The following is a 17,176-nucleotide window of genomic DNA, read 5'->3' as shown; positions in this document are numbered from 1 at the left end:
AAACAGCTGCGGTGGTGAGTGACAGCAAATGTTACTGCCTCTCTAGCTAAATCTTAGTCATGGCTTGTGTGTGTGCTAGCTAATAGTACAGGCTCGATGACTGCGGGCCACTGGAGCGAACGGTCAAGTCCTCGTTTGCTTTAAGGATATTTACCGAACTCTGAGTCCAGCCAGTTATAATCAGAGCCATTAATAAGTTGATCTGGTTATAACTGCAGTCTGGTCAGCGACGGCAGGTCGGACCTGCCCCGTCTGGTCATGTATCATGATGTAGCTGTCTCGGACCAAACGGGGGCTCGAGTTGAGCTGCAGCTGCTGGACTGGGCCACGATCTGTTCGGAGACATTTAGATAAAAAACATCAGCCAACATCACGTACTGTGTTTTTTTTTTATTTTGTGGAAGCATTTGTCAGTCAAAGGTGAAACGACACAGATATGACGGGTTATACTGGGACCCCGTTAACTTCAACAGAAGTGGCTCCAAAGTCTGGCACCAATGCAAAACTATGACGCAATGACCCTTCCTTCTTTTATAGTTTCCCTGTCCCCCCTCAGTGGTGGGTTTAAATAAAGGTTCCTTGTCCCCCCTCAGTGGTGGTATACTTCGGCGGGCGTCGGGAGGGGGAGAGCTGGAACTGGGCGTGGCTGCTCAGCACCCGTCTGGCCCGGCACATCGGGTATCTGGAGCTGCTGCTGAGGCTGATGTTTGTGAACCCGCCGGAGCTGCCGGAGCAGAGCACCAGAGCGCTGCCTGTCAGGTAACACTGCTGAACGCGCCTGGGAAGACGAATTCTGGGGAAAAAACAGATTGAGGTTTTCATGAAAACATACAAATATCTGTCTCTTGTGATGAAACTGTGAGTCGCTCTGGACAGAAGTGCCAAATGAATGTAATGTGTGGATGTTGACCTCCTGACGTGTCCTCAGAGCCGCCATCAGGACCGGACGGCCACAGATCCAACAGGCAGGACGTCACTTCCGAAAGGAAACCTTTATTTTGTTGACTGTTGTGTTAGTGACGCTCTTCTAGAAGGAAAGACGATTCAAATTCCTCAGAAGATAAAAGATAATGCAGACGGCCTGTTGGTCTGTCAGTCATGTTGGTTTTGACGACATCATCAGTGGATAGAGTGTCACACTGATGTCATCGCGTCCTCCTGCAGGTTCCTGTTCACAGACTACAACCGTCTGTCGAGCGTCGGTGGAGAAACGTCGATGGCCGAGATGATCGCCACGCTGTCCGACGCCTGCGAGAGGGAGTTCGGCTTCCTCGCTACTCGTCTGTTCAGAGTGTTTAAAACAGAGGAGACGCAAGGTAACACGCACACACACACACACACACACACACACACACACACAGTAACTGAGCTCTTCTTCTTCTCTGTTTGTTGCCTCAGGTAAGAGGAAGTGGAAGAAGACGTGCTGCGTCCCGTCCTTCATCCTCTTCGTCCTGGTGCTGGCCTGCCTGCTGACCGGCATGGCGCTGCTGGCCGTGTTTAAGGTGGACGGGGAGAACCGGACGGTGAACGCCGTGCTGTTCGCCATCGGCAGCGTGGTGGGTCTGGCTCTGCTGCTGAACTGCAGGACGTGGTGGCAGGTGACCGACTCGGTGCTGAACTCTCAGAGGAAGAGGCTGCACAGCGCCGCCAACAGGATGCACAAGCTGAAGAGCGAGGGCTTCATGAAGGTGAGGGGGGGGGCAGCTGTTCACAGGCCGATAATAAATCTAATTTCACGTCTCCAGCCGCCAGAGTTTGCAATTATGGAGAAAACGAGTAACGCTAATATTAGCAGGGCCGGCCAGGTGTTCTGTGATTAATCATTAACAGGCTACGTCTCAATACACTTTCATCACCACCTGCCTTTAGAGCTGGCCGACAAATTGATTTTATGGCTTAATTAGAATTTATGTTTTTGTACGATGTTTAAAAATGAAAGTCGATTTTCACTTTAACTTAGAGTTACGCTACGGAACCGCCACAGCTTCCCTGAGCTCTCGAGAAACGCAACCTGGCGTCACGCTGCGGTGGCCAATCCGACGATCGGACCGGTCAAACGGCTCCAGTCAGTAAACCAGTTCGTGGACCGGACTCTCCCCGTCGTGTCCTCGCCTGGTTTATTTCCTGTACCCAGCTTCGACGTCGGTGTCTGGCGTCCAGTCTGTGCTGAAAAACACGACGCCACGAAGCGTCACTTGTTAGAGAGCGAGGGTCAGCTGTGGGCGAGCGGCGTAGAGCGTGAATGAGGAGAGGGAGCGCTGGTGGGAGACAGCCGGTGAATCAGAGAACTAAAACGTTATTTTCTGATTGTTTCGTTACGATAAATAAACACGCCCGCAGCGCCGCACAGCCCTGTCTGAATACGGCCAAACAGAGGCACGCAGCCTAAAACACCTGCTACAACGCAGGTAACAGCAGGGGAATCGCTTTCCCACAGTATCCCGTACGAGAAGAAGCGACCCGAGTGGAAAAATCCATTAAAATTGTAAATCGAATGTGAAAAAATCAGAGATTTTGTTTTTCGGCGGTATCACCCAGCCCGTCCTCTGCATGCAAGTTCAAACAAAAGACCGTTACTAACGGTGAATAAATGGTTATTGTGTGAAATCTGATTGTTCATGTTCCCAAAGCATGATGCAATGAGAGACGGATCTATATATTCTGGTATTGATACTCAGAACTAGACTTTGCCTCAGTAGAATTAATCTCTATAAACACATATCGGCATTCAAATCGTCGTCCGACGATGCCGATGGTTCCTCGTTGCAGTAGAATCAGTACTTTAGGTATCGAACAGCCGCCTCGACTGTGTCGGAGCTGTGTTCGGCTACTGCTGATCCAACACTTCCTGTGTCACCTGCAGGTGCTGAAGAACGAGGTGGAGCTGATGGCGAGGATGGCGAAGACCATCGACGGCTTCACGCAGCATCAGACGAGGCTGGCGGTCGTCATCGACGGACTGGACTCCTGCGAACAGGACAAAGTCCTGCAGATGCTCGACACGGTGAGGAGACGATCCTCAACATTTATATTTAAAGATTTCTGAATGAATGTAATAAACTGTTTTGAAACACACGTTTGAATATTAAACAGACGCATCGATAACTGACACAACTTTACAGGAACACTTCGATATTAACGTACCGTCAGTGAGCCTTCCAGGAAACAGAGGGATTAGGATTCTGTTTCCCGGTGAAACACAGAGGACAGAAGCTTCAGTTCAGACGGGGTCCTCCCTCATTCGTCCAGGAGTGTTCCATCATAGAAAAGGTTTCAGTCGTAGTCGTCTGGACGCTGTTTTCAGAATCAAGACGTTTCGGCTCCCATCCAGAAGTCTTTCTCAAGTGTGAAAATGGTCTGAGAACTCAGAAATTTAAGCTACTCTGTGTTGCTTAAGCCCCGCCCTCAGGGAGGAGTCTACCTGAGTATCTGCTGTTTACCTGCCTAGTTTCACCTGAAACTGACCTTCTTTTGTTTCCATGATGGCCCAGTAATCAGTAATCAGGCCTAACTCAGGATCGTGAGTGCCGTGCATTTGCATCTAAAAGCTACAAACCGCACATTTGAAGACAGCGAGGTGAAGATTCGAAGTAGAGAGAAGAGTTGGTTTGAAAGAGGAGTCAAAGAAGCCATTTTTGTGAAAAAAGAAAACCCCTCTTTGAACAGAAATGGTGGTCTGAGATTCAATCTGCCAAAGTTTACCACAGTGTATTAACACCGTGGTCAAGCCGATCACATGCTAATCAGGTACTTAACAGTGATGAGGGAGGTGCAGCCAGAAAACAACAGGCCTGATTACTGATTACTGGGCCATCATGGAAACTATTAGGTCAGTTTCAGGTGAAACTAGCTAATCAGCAGACACTCAGGTAGACTCCTTCCTGAGGGCGGGGCTTACGCATCACAGAGTAGCTTAAATTTCTGAGTTCTCAGACCATTTTCACAATTGAGAATGACTTCCGGATGGGAGCCGAAACGTCTTGATTCTGAAAACAGCGTCCAGACGACTACGACTGAAACCTTTTCTACGAAAGCTTCAGTTCAGTTATCCGTTTGAAGAATCGACTGTTTTTGTCTCAGCTCTGATCAGATGTGTTGAGTCGATAATCAGCAGCAGGTTGATTCCTCAGTTCTCATATTAGAGCAGAAATTCTATTTGATGGAGACGTCAGGCGCTTTAATTTGAAAGGACAGGCAGCGAGTGCGATGATGATGGTTCATACTGTTAGCACAGGAAACAGGAAGTCACCGTCGTGAGTTTTTAAACTCATACAGCAGGTTTGAAATAACTTTTCGATACATATATACATGTCTGTTATACATACAGTACATATACATGTCTGTAGTACTTTACGGTCTCAGCGGGAAGTGCGCACAGCTACGGTGAGCCCCGAGGGACAAACATGATTCAGGCAGTCACCACCTGCACAGCAGTGCGTTGGTCCATTCATATGACTGACAGGTTGTAGCATATAAAAGCTGAGAAGGTGAGAGGCGTGGTCATGTCGGGGCACGTAGCAGTGCAGACCGGTACGAATCAGCGCTGGTTTTAACCTGAGTTTGTCCTGCAGGTGCGGGTGTTGTTCTCCAAAGGCCCCTTCATCTCCATCTTTGCCAGCGACCCTCACATCATCATCAAAGCCATCAACCAGAACCTGAACAGCGTCCTCCGAGACTCCAACATCAACGGACACGACTACATGAGGAACATCGTCCACCTGCCCGTCTTCCTCAACAGCAGAGGACTCTCCAGCGCCAGGAAGATGTGTGCTGCTGCACCGGCTAACGGAGACGCCGCCAACGCTGACGGTAACCATGACGACAGATCAGGGTTGGGCATGTGGTGATATACTACACACTCAGCCAATGAGATGTTTGCGAGCTGTGTTAGATCATTTTAATATCTCTGGAAGTAATAAACTAGTGGTTCCCAACCTGTTTTATTATATACAGTATAATATATATACAGTATATACATTGTGTAGTATAATATATATAATATATATACAGTATATACATTGTGTAGTATAAGATATATAATACATTGTGTAGTATAATATATATAATATATATACAGTATATACATTGTGTAGTATAAGATATATAATATATATACAGTATATACATTGTGTAGTATAATATATATAATATATATACAGTATATACATTGTGTAGTATAAGATATATAATATATATACAGTATATACATTGTGTAGTATAAGATATAATATATATTCTGTATATACCAGATGGTTGGAAGAGTCTTCAGAATCTGTAAATGTTGTTAAACGATCTTTTTGGGTTTTTCGCTGGTTTATTGTCTTAATTCATTAATTCATTCTCTTAATTATTAAACTGATGGTTTCCTCTCTGATACATGCACAGATTGGTTAATGGCTAAAAGTATTGATCTGTCTGTCTGTCAGCAGGCTGGCACGAGGAGCTGGACAGGAAACTGTCTCAGCACAGTTTGGGAGAATTAACCAAGTTCGGCAGCAAGACGACGCTCAACCGCAGGGTGAGTGTGTGTGTGTGCGGTGTACTTTTTTACCTACAGAGTGAGGACATTTTGTCCGGTCCTCACAACTTCAAAGGGCTGTCTGAAGGTTAAGACTTGGTTTTAAGGGTTAGGGTAGAGTTAGGTTAAGGTTAAGACTTGGTTTTAGGGGTTAGGGTAGAGTTAGGTTAAGGTTAAGACTTGGTTTTAGGGGCTAGGGTAGAGTTAGGTTAAGGTTAAGACTTGGTTTTAAGGGTTAGGGTAGAGTTAGGTTAAGGTTAAGACTTGGTTTTAGGGGTTAGGGTAGAGTTAGGTTAAGGTTAAGACTTGGTTTTAAGGGTTAGGGTAGAGTTAGGTTAAGGTTAAGACTTGGTTTTAAGGGTTAGGGTAGAGTTAGGTTAAGGTTAAGACTTGGTTTTAGGGGTTAGGGTAGAGTTAGGTTAAGGTTAAGACTTGGTTTTGGGGGTTAGGGTAGAGTTAGGTTAAGGTTAAGGCGAGGGAATGCATTATGTCCTCACAAAGATAGAAGTACAAGGATGTGTGTGCGTCATGTTGACACCACACGTCCTCGGTCTCTTTCCTGTTTCCTTCTCTTCTTCTGTCGAATTAAAACCAGCTGCACGTTTCTGAGTTTGTGTTATCGTTCGTTCAGAAACAGCTCAAACTACAGTCGCACTCTTTATGTAGTATTTGTGTCAAATGTTTAGAAAGTAAAACAAAATATGTTGAAATCAAAAACCAGAAAGCAGCAGCTCGTTTCAGCCGATCGATCGATGGATGTTGACTGATGACAGTTTGACCATGTGACCTCTGTGTTCAGGACACGTACCGGCGGCGTCAGGTGCAGCGCTCGGTGACTCGTCAGATGTCGTTCGACCTGACGAAGCTGATGGTGACGGAGGACTGGTTCAGTGACATCAGCCCACAGACCATGAGGAGGCTGCTCAACATCGTCTCCGTCACAGGTCACTGACTCGCCATTGATCTGATCACTGGATCAATATTTGGATCTTTAACGAGTCTAACGTTAAGTTAGTTAACGTTAATTATCTCTGTATGACAGCTGCTGAAGATGTGTCAGGTGCAACATGGCGTTGAACAACAATATAGAATAATAATTAAATGTTTCAGTTTTGATCTTCCTGTTTATACGTGCAGGTCGTCTGCTGAGAGCCAATCAGATCAGCTTTAACTGGGACCGCCTGGCGTCGTGGATCAACCTGACGGAGCAGTGGCCCTACAGGACGTCCTGGCTCATCCTGTACCTGGAGGAGACCGACGGAGTCCCGGACCAGGCCACGCTCAAGACCATCTACGAGAGGTCAGAGTTCACGCTCACTAATGTAATTTATTTCATCTCCCCTGACTCTTTAAACCCGCTGCAGCGGAAACGGACTGACCGGGACAGATGTTTTCCCTCTCAGGGTGTCAAAGAACATCCCGACCACCAAAGACGTGGAGCCTCTGCTGGAGATCGACGGGGACGTCCGGAGCTTCGAGGTCTTCCTGTCGTCCCGGACGCCCGTCCTGACGGCCAGAGACATCCGGACCTTCCTGCCCTGCACCGTCAACCTGGACCCCAAACTGAGGGAGATCATAGCAGGTAATGTGAAACTGTAATCCAGATGTTTCTCTCTCCCGCTGTCTGATCCAGATGTTCTCTGTCTGATCCAGATGTTTCTGTCTGATCCAGATGTTCTCTGTCTGATCCAGATGTTTTCTGTCTCTGTCTGATCCAGATGTTTTCTGTCTGATCCAGATGTTTCTCTCTGTCTGATCCAGATGTTTTCTGTCTGATCCAGATGTTTTCTGTCTCTGTCTGATCCAGATGTTTTCTGTCTGATCCAGATGTTTTCTGTCTCTGTCTGATCCAGATGTTTTCTGTCTGATCCAGATGTTTTCTGTCTGATCCAGATGTTTCTCTCTGTCTGATCCAGATGTTTCTCTGTCTGATCCAGATGTTTCTCTCTGTCTGATCCAGATGTTTTCTGTCTGATCCAGATGTTTCTCTCTGTCTGATCCAGATGTTTTCTGTCTGATCCAGATGTTTCTCTCTGTCTGATCCAGATGTTTCTCTGTCTGATCCAGATGTTTCTCTCTGTCTGATCCAGATGTTTTCTGTCTGATCCAGATGTTTCTCTCTGTCTGATCCAGATGTTTTCTGTCTGATCCAGATGTTTTCTGTCTGATCCAGATGTTTTCTGTCTGATCCAGATGTTTTCTGTCTGATCCAGATGTTTCTCTGTCTGATCCAGATGTTTCTCTGTCTGATCCAGATGTTTTCTGTCTGATCCAGATGTTCTCTGTCTCTGTCTGATCCAGATGTTTCTGTCTGATCCAGATGTTTTCTGTCTGATCCAGATGTTTCTCTCTGTCTGATCCAGATGTTCGTGCTGCCCGGGAGCAGATGAATATGGGCGGGGTTACGTACCCGCCCCTCCCCCTGCAGGAGGCCCAGCCCCGCCCCACCTCGGTCTACAGTCAGGTGTCGTCGGCGTGCTCGCCCTCCGCCTCCTTCTGTGGACCTTTCAACCAGCCAGGAGGGGGCGCCGTGTCACAGCAGCCTCACAGCAGTTACTACAGCGGCATGGCGGGACCACAGCACCCCTTCTATAACAGGGTGAGTACAGGCTCCGCCCACCTCACCTGATAATGTCATTCAGAGTGACAGGTGCCAAAACATCGTCCCTGACTCGCCGTCGACCCACCTGGTTGGTTGAGCGGTAGGTAAAGCTGTGACGTCATCACCGCCGTCACACAGCTGCGGACAGTTTGCCGCTCACCTGGTTCAGTTTCACCTTTTATCATTTGTGTTGAGTCTCCAGTCTGTCAGAAGTGCGGCGTTCAGCCCGGCTGTGTTTCACAGTGACCCTCTGCTGCCGTTTACCTGATCACCATGTGACCCGTCGCGCCTCAGACTCTGCAGGAACCAGAGCTTGTCTCAACACAAGTTTGGTGACTAATGAAGCTTTCGTGTAGTAAAAGTCCCAGTTCAGAGCTGTTGCTGTGGACCGGGACGGGTCCGTGTCTCCGTAACGTCAGAGCGCTCTGTGAAACACAGCAGCGGCTGTGGGTCGTTTGTTCTGTAGTAACAGCTGACTTCCTGTTACACCGGCCGGCCGCAGCAGCGATTCACTGTTTGATTTGACTGCTTTTGTTTTTTAAGTTCCTTCTTGTTGTTTCATCTCCATGAACATTATTTTTGATTTTCTGCCCCTCCCCCCCTCAGCCATATTTCCCCCATCACCTTTACCAGCTGCCACGCCCCTTCGTGGCCTCCTACCCATCACACCTTCATCCACGCCCACTACCTAAAACCTCCTTCAGTCGGGACGTCGCAGCTGCACCTGTAAGTACGACAAACACCTGGAACCTGAATTCATTTCAAGTCACGGAGGCTGAACTACTGACGGAGGGATTCGGAGGAATCATGTTCGGGTCCTTCAGCAGTCAGTCGAGATCATTTATGTGTTTTTATTGTTTCTCATCTTACTGTTGACAGTCTGAATGATTCATGAAGCGCGCGGACAAGAGAGAGTACGGAGGATCAAACCTGACTAAATACAAATGAATGAATGAATAAAGAGAGCGGTCAAATAAATTAAGAAAGTCATGTTTTAATAAAAATAAATGAAAGCAAAATTGAGAAGTAAATATAAATATATGCAAGACGGTGTCGTCCCTCATTCGTCCAGGAGTGATCTATCGTAGAAAAGGTTTCAGTCGTAGTCGTCTGGACGCTGTTTTCAGAATCAAGACGTTTCGGCTCCCATCAGGAAGTCATTCTCAACTGTGAAAAAATTTATCTGGAAAATGGAAAAATGCATCTAAAAGCTACAAACCGCACATTTGAAGACAGCGAGGTGAAGATTCTCAGTAGAGAGAAGAGTTGGTTTGAAAGAGGAGTCAAAGAAGCCATTTTTGTGAAAAAAGAAAACCCCTCTTTGAACAGAAATGGTGGTCTGAGATTCAATCTGCCCAAAGTTTACCACAGTGTGTTAACACCGTGGTCAAGCCGATCACATGCTAATCAGGTACTTAACAGTGATGAGGGAGGTGCAGCCAGAAAACAATAGGCCTGATTACTGATCACTGGGCCATCATGGAAACTATTAGGTCAGTTTCAGGTGAAACTAGCTAATCAACAGATACTCAGGTAGACTCCTCCCTGAGGGCGGGGCTTAAGCAACACAGAGTAGCTTAAATTTCTGAGTTCTCAGACCATTTTCACAATTGAGAATGACTTCCGGATGGGAGCCGAAACGTCTTGATTCTGGAAACAGCGTCCAGACGACTACGACTGAAACCTTTTCTACGATAAATATATGTAGTAAATTAATTCCACATGATTTATTTTATGTTTTGCCGTCACCTCAAAATTTAGATAAAATTTTTCTCAAAAACAATACGGAATAAAATCTGCTGATAAGATGAAGAAATAACTCCTGCTAAAATAAACACAGGCTGGTTTCTCAATTTCTTTATGCATTTATTTATTTTTTCCACAGTTGTTTCTCAGTTTATTTGACCAGTAAGTTATTATTTCATTCATTATTGTGTTTATTTCTTAATTAGTCAGGTTAGTAAAGAAGCCCATTTACACCAGGAAAAGAAAAAAGTGGATATAAATAAAAAATACTGAGAGAATTATGAGATTCAGCTAATGATTATTTTCATTATTGAATAATCTGCTGGTTATTTTCTTAATTAACCAATTAATTGTCTATAAAATGTCTTTAAATTATCACGAAGAAAAGCACAAAATATTCACATTGCCGAAGCTGCAACCAGCAAATGTTTCCCCCTAAAAATGATCTGAACAATTAATCGGTTTGCAGATTGATTTTCAACTAATCGATTAATCAACTATTTGTTTCAGCTGTAGTCAAAATCAGAAAATAATAAGTCAAAAACTAACCTTTGACTTAGTATCTCATCATTTTGAGTGAGTTAATTTCTGTCCTTCGCAGCATTTAATCTATTTTTAATTATTTTTCTGGCATAAATGAGCTTCCACAGAGTTAAACCACCGCCAGCTTTTAGTTTCTGGTTTTCTTACTCCTCCTCCTCCTCCTCCTTCTTCTTCTGCTGTTGACGATGCCGGACTCCACGCCTCCTCCACTCGTCTCTTCTTCTGTGGTTTGGGGGGTTGTGTAGCATTAATTTTGGTTTCTTCTTCTGTTGCCCAGAAACTGAAAACGGTCAGAAAATATTGTCATTCCCACTCTCTGTCCCATCAGTCGTCTGTGTTTTCCAGATGTTTTCTCTCCAGCTGTGCTTCCTTCCTCACCTGTCTGTCTGTTTGTCTGCAGTATAAGGTTTCATCTTTGAAAAGGAAGCAGGTATTGAACTCTCCCTAACATCACCTCCTACCTTCCCCCTCTCTGTTCTCGCTCCTTTCAGCTCCCACACTCAGACTAACTCCCTCTGAAGTGCTCTGCCTACTACAACTCCCAGCATGCACCTTGCCTGGACTAGCCTGTAGCCTCAGTAGAGTAGTTTGACTTGTTTGTCGGCTCCTTGGTTTTGAAACTTTTGGTTTGACCTTTGACCCCTTCCCAAAACCCTACTGCTGCTTAAGAAGCCGTGAAAGCAAACGATTCAGTAGAATTGAAAAGAAATTGATAAACGAGGAATAAGATTAGTCAAATATAACCTGCAGCAATAATTTACAGTTACTTTGCAGTTTGAGTTCCTGTTTTCACACAGTTTCAAACACCAACAGTGATCTGCAAAGAATTTGGGGGATTTGTGTATCTTTAAAATGTGTTTTGCAGAATTACTGAAGCTGAAAATAAGTTTAGATGAACGTTTGTTATTAGCCTCGTTTCCCTGCTGTGTTCCCACTGTAGAATAGAAACATCAGAGTCTTTACAGAAACACTGGATCAGTCCTGTGTGTTGAAGCTGAGCTGGAAACTAAAGTTTAAAACTTTTAAAATTTAGTTTCTAAAGCGTTAAAAATGCGTTTTAATGCTCTGCTGTGTTTTCCTGGGAATCGAACCTGCGTGTGTTTGTCTTCAGGGTTCGGCCTCCGTGGTGTCGGGTGCTCCGGCCATCCTCCTCAGCTCCATGACGACGGAGGCCGTCTGTGAGCGCGTGCGGCAGATCGAAGGCATCGACCAGAGCATGATGGTACAGTACAGCGCCACCATCAGGAAGGTCGGTGAAGCGTCAGTGGTTATCTTTTGTAAATGAGACTAAATGTTTTTACGCGTCGAATTCATTTTCCTTTTCCTGTTTCCAGGCGAACGTTAACGGCAGAGTTTTGTCTCAGTGTAACATCGACGAACTGAAGAAGGAGATGAACATGAACTTTGGAGACTGGCAGCTCTTCAGAGCCACGGTCAGTATGTAGCATGTTAGCATGCTAACGAGCTAATACACCAAATGTCTTACAGTTTAAACCAAATGTAGGGGAGCGGCAAACATTAGCATGCTAACATTAGCGTGCTAACCTAAAGTACTACAATACATTGTGGTACCATAAAAGATTTATGCTACTTATGTATTTAATTTTTTTGTTTTTACAATCAAACCTTAAATGTTTTAGGTGATGTAGCACACAAACATTATTATGCTAACATTAGCATGACAACCTAATGGTACACAATACTTTATTGTAACAAAAGATTATATTACAGTTTTATTTTATATTTCAGTTTATTTCTTTTAAATAAACCTTTAATGTCACAGGTTATGTTACTATAGCACGCAAACATTAGCATGCTAACATTAGCATGCTAAGTTAAAGGAACATCCTTTTTTAAAAAAATGTTATCTTCAGTTGTTTTCAACCAAATGCCGCATGTCAAGGGCTGCCAGTATGTATGTTAGCTTTTTCTGGAGCTTTCACCCGCATTGTATGGTCTTCCTCAGTGGATGGAGATTGCTCAGTTGTCTTAAGTAACCCTTAACATTTAGAAAATACTGTAGTCAACACTTAACTTTCACAAACTCAGTAATAAAATGGTTGAAAGAAAAGATTTATTATTGTTTATTATTATAAATATTAAATAATTTGTTATAAATATTTTGTGTTCCAGACTTTATTTTAACTTCTCAGTTAAAAATCTGACTCTCCAGACTTCCGACAGTTTCAGGTCTAAACCTTACCTGTCTTCTGCACTTGGCTGCAGGTTCTGGACATGCGTCACATAGAGAGTCAGGTGCTGCACGAGGACGCCGCCAGTGAGCAAGGCAGCGTTGTGGGCGGTCACGTTGAGGCGGGAAGGCGAGCAGCGGCTCCGCCCCACGCCGGTGCCGCCAACACGGACGCTTCGCCGATGTACAGCTTCAACCTGAGCTTCGAGGAGCTGAGCACTGTGGGACTGGATGAATCAACAAGACACGGAAACATGCAGTGGATGGTAAATCACCAAAACACACTGATCCCTAAACCTCCGGTGGATTATCCAGAGTCACGGGGATCGTTTAAAAGTCATTCACCTCCCTTGTTTTGGGGGAGGAGATCAAATAAAACCAGAACTATCTGACTGGACAGAGACAATATGTGTCTTTGTATTTTGGATGAACCGACAACAATAATCACAATTTCAGATAATATTTAGTTTTGTTTTTTTTTTAGTTTTATCTTCAGTTGTTTTCAACCAAATGCCGCATGTCAAGTGCTGCCAGTATGTATGTTAGCTTTTCTGGAGCTTTCACCTGCATTGTATGGTCTTCCTCAGTGGATGGAGATTGCTCAGTTGTCTTAAGTAACCCTTAACATTTAGAAAATACTGTAGTCAACACTTAACTTTCACAAATTCAGTAATAAAATGGTTGAAAGATCGTTTAAAAGTCAGCTTTCACGCCTGTGAGCAACATAAACTAACTGTCATTCACCTCCCTTGTTTTGGGGGAGGAGATCAAATAAAACCAGAACTATCTGACTGGACAGAGACAATGTGTGTCTCTGTATTTTGGATGAACCGACAACAATAATCACAATTTCAGATAATATTTAGTTTAAATCACAAGAGACAGTCAAGGGATATTTAACTAAACGTATTGATATATATATATATATATATATATGATATATATCTGCGTTTTCTTCTTGTTACCTGTTGGGTTACAGTCCGGTGCAGAACAGGAAGTTTCAGTACACAAACTCTTCTTCTCTGCTCTGTCTGTCCTCAGGGTGGCGCTCACCGAACCGCCAGCATGACCAGCCTGAACTCCCAGGAGTCCTCGAACGACATCTCCAAGCTGACGGACAAGCAGCAGGCCGAGTACCGCAACGCCTACCAGGAGTACATCGCCCAGATGGCTCAGGTGGAGATGGGCGGCGGCAGCGGCGGAGAGAGGCCCGTCCAACCACAGCCGGGACAGTTCATGACATCGTCATCCGAGGACAAGAGCAAAGACGGCGGCGAGCAGGACGGACGCAAATCCTTCAACAAGAGGAGCGGCGCCAAACCGGCAGCAGACAACACCGACTTCGCCTCCAATGGTGACGCACTGGACCCCATCACAGAGGAAGATGAGAAGGGCGACCACGGATCCTCCAAGTCGCTGCTGACCCGCAAGACCTCGGCTGAAAGAGGTGGGCTGTTCCAGGGCGCCACCGACCTGAAGCTGAAGGCCGGTGGCGGGCTGCGCTACCAGAAGCTGACCAGTGATGATGAGGAGTCCGAGGAGTCAGATAACGCTCCCCTGCTGAAAGACGGCAAGAAGGCGGTCGACCCCAAACTTCCCGGCGGCTCTCTGGCGCTGAAGGGGAAGGACTACCTGTCGGACGCCATGTTGGACAAGAAGGACTCGTCGGACTCAGGCGTGCGCTCCAATGAGAGCTCGCCCAACCACTCGCTGCAGGACGAGGAGGCGGACCTGTCGCAGCTGGAGAGGGCCAACCTGATCGAGCTGGACGAGGAGAGCCTGGCCAGGAAGCGAGGCCTTCCCAGCAGCCTCAGCGGCCTCCAGGACCCGGCCGTCGCCCGCATGTCCATCTGCTCCGAGGACCAGTGCAGCCTGCTGGCCAGTAGCCCCGAGGAGAGCTGGCCCTCATCCAAGAGCTACAACCTGAACCGCACGCCCAGCAACGTGACGCTCAACAACAACACCAACGTCCAGCAGGGCAACCGCCCCCGCCAGCCTGCAGAGGGCTCCACCTCTTCCTCCAACCCCACCTCCTCCTCCTCCAGTGATGTCATCATCTCCCCGAGCTCTGGCACCTCCGGCACCACCACCACCACCAGGCCGGGGCCGAACAACGAGAACGTCAGAGTGGTTCACCTGAAGAGGGGGCTGAAACCCGGAGACCCACCGGAGATCTGCACCGTGTCCTCCGACACCGTCACCTTCGGCGAGGAGCGGGAGAGCATCCTGTGACCTCACGGTGACCCGTGAAGATCAAGAGAGCACTGAGGGTCCGCCAGGAGCCGCCTTTACACCTTCTGAACCAATCAGAAGCTTGTAGGTAGACCATTTACTTCACGACTCGTCTGAAACCTGCTCTGCCTACAAGCCTCTGAAGAGACGAGAAAATCAGTTTAGGAACCTTGAAAAGAGTCGAAAAAGCGTCAGAAATCAGCTGCTGTTTGGCAACAGTTTAAATATTTAGGATTTTAGTGTCACAGTCGATAACGTGACATTTAAAAGGTTTAAAAGGAAGTGAAGAGCGGCTGCTGGTGGACTCGTAGCTGTAGTGTGATTATCGGTCAGTAACTCAGTGGTTGTGTTTGATGCATGCTCTCAGCTGTAGTCAGTAGATGAACTTGAAGTTCAGTAGAAACGTTATTCTAACTAGAAGCGTCTGCATGTTGTTGTCGTGATGTGATTCGTCGCCTCCAGGAATCAACACTTGTGCATCACAAGTCCTTCGCCACATTATTATTCGTCCCCTGCAGATGTTTGCAAAATATTTCTCTCACTACTGGAACAAAAAAATTAGATGCTAACTAGACTTGTACGCAGGTCTAACGGGATCCAAGTACCTGACGCAACTCCGAAGCTGCAGCGACGGCAAAGGGAGGTCGGGAGCATTCGTTATTCCCTGCAGAATTACAAAATACTACTAAAATAATAAAGTACTACCGACTCTAGTGGGGAAAGACTTGAAAGCTAGTTTACCGGAGTCCAAGAACCCGGTGACGCCTGGAACTGAAACAGAGCTTTTGTTGTTTAGGAACAAATCCACGGTGTCGCGCTGCCTCCTAGAGGCCTTTCTAAGCTTTTACTTTACAAGAACAGCAGATTTGAAACACCATTATCGTATTACTGAATATAAACCTGAGATAATACGAACATTGTTAGATTTTCTCCTAATTTGGCATCATAGCTCTGAAGAATCCATTGGTGAGATAAAGCAGGTTTTTTTAATTTGTTTTTATAAATTAATCTGACACAAGTGGGTTTCGTATATATTTTGCAAAATAAATGTACAGGTGGGAATGTGCGTGGCGTACAATACATGATGCAGTTCACGCAATTTGACCATTTTATCGTGAAATCTGAACAGTTTGGGCCGAAGAACCAAACTCACAGCTGAAATGTGAAGAGAAGAATAATGATGAAAATTAAATAAAGTAAAGCAGCCGGTGCCTCGAACCCGACGTAGCTGAACGTCCGTCTCACCGCGTTCACAGACGTAGATCGCAGCTCACAGGAGATGATCGGGCAGGTGGAGGATTCTGGGTCTGTCCTCGTAAAGCTGTGAAAAAACTCACGTTTGTGAATGTGGAGAAAAGATTTTGTGTCTAAATGAAATTAGATCAGTATAAATTTTGGCTCTGGTTCCCAAAATATTCACAGCCACAGTCTCTAAAGTCTTTTCTGAAAGTGTAAATCTTCTGGGGAAGAGTCTGGAGTCTTGTTCCTGTGAGGCTGCTGGCTCTGAAGGTACGGGGAGGCGGGCGTGGCAGCAACACCTGGGCACCTTCAGCAGCTGGAGCTCCGTCGCCTTGGTGGCGTTCGTCTGTCAGTATTAAGTCGTAGCTGAACTCGTATCAGTTCACAGTGTTTGTGTTTAGAGGCAGAGAGTTGTTTCGTTTAATCCGTGATCGTGTTTGAGCGTCGTGCCGTTGAATCTGATACTGAGAACTGGAGGCTCTGAAGTTTGGGCTCGACTCTAGAGTCATCGATTAGTCGATTAATCGTTTAGTAGATCAAAAGAAAATTAATCCGGCAACTATTTTAATAACTTTTTCAACAGAAAACTTCTCAAATGTGAGAATTTGCTGCTTTTCTTGATCTTACACGATAGTAAACGCAATATTTTTGGGTTTTGGTCGAACAGAACAAGACGTGTGATGTCTTAAAGATCAAATGATCAATCAATAAAGTAAACTTCAGATAAATCGATAATGAAAATGATTAGTTGTCTCAAAGATTCGAATCCAGAACGCGTTCCAGCGACTTCCTGCCTCTTTAGATGACATCATAATAAAGTGAAGCGTTCGTCCCGCAGGCTGAGAGTCCGTAAACGGACGAGTTTCATCGTCAGTGACGTTCAGCGTGTTTCAAACAGCTGAACAGAGAAACGTTTAGAAGACGAGGTCGAAGCCGGACTGACGCTGGAGTTAAAAAACAAGAAGTTTTTAAACAGAATAATCTCAGTATCAGACGTGTTGTCTGTCAGGTGAAGCTGTATGTCGACGACTCAGTGCTCTCAACATCTGTCAACATATTTAATCTGTGGTGAACTAAAAGAAATAAAGTCTGGATGTTGAACGTT

At 45.7% G+C, this 17,176-nt stretch overlaps 1 protein-coding gene across 10 annotated transcripts in view; it reads left to right on the top strand.

Moving 5' to 3' along the window:
- Positions 1-17,176, top strand: part of kidins220b (kinase D-interacting substrate 220b) — a 38,477-nt gene extending 21,301 nt beyond the window's left edge. For 3 of the 10 annotated variants that reach the window (XM_044168129.1, XM_044168130.1, XM_044168131.1), the window contains exons 15-30: positions 594-759; positions 1,165-1,316; positions 1,399-1,688; positions 2,864-3,004; positions 4,572-4,809; positions 5,427-5,518; positions 6,318-6,462; positions 6,656-6,818; positions 6,922-7,100; positions 7,882-8,117; positions 8,727-8,846; positions 10,810-10,839; positions 11,521-11,658; positions 11,744-11,842; positions 12,636-12,866; positions 13,642-17,176. In XM_044168129.1, the coding sequence (XP_044024064.1) occupies positions 594-759; positions 1,165-1,316; positions 1,399-1,688; positions 2,864-3,004; positions 4,572-4,809; positions 5,427-5,518; positions 6,318-6,462; positions 6,656-6,818; positions 6,922-7,100; positions 7,882-8,117; positions 8,727-8,846; positions 10,810-10,839; positions 11,521-11,658; positions 11,744-11,842; positions 12,636-12,866; positions 13,642-14,832 (3,611 nt within the window). In that variant the 3' untranslated portion in view covers positions 14,833-17,176. Of the gene's footprint in view, positions 1-593; positions 760-1,164; positions 1,317-1,398; positions 1,689-2,863; positions 3,005-4,571; positions 4,810-5,426; positions 5,519-6,317; positions 6,463-6,655; positions 6,819-6,921; positions 7,101-7,881; positions 8,118-8,726; positions 8,947-10,809; positions 10,840-11,520; positions 11,659-11,743; positions 11,843-12,635; positions 12,867-13,641 lie in introns of those variants that run through there. The other 7 variants (XM_044168132.1, XM_044168135.1, XM_044168133.1 and 4 more) reach the window with 7 other exon arrangements.

This window comes from Siniperca chuatsi, linkage group LG16 (genome assembly GCF_020085105.1).
Source record: "Siniperca chuatsi isolate FFG_IHB_CAS linkage group LG16, ASM2008510v1, whole genome shotgun sequence".
Lineage (NCBI taxonomy): Eukaryota > Metazoa > Chordata > Actinopteri > Centrarchiformes > Sinipercidae > Siniperca > Siniperca chuatsi.
The sequence above is the reverse complement of the archived record's forward strand: the minus strand, read 5'-3'. Positions and strand labels throughout refer to the sequence as shown.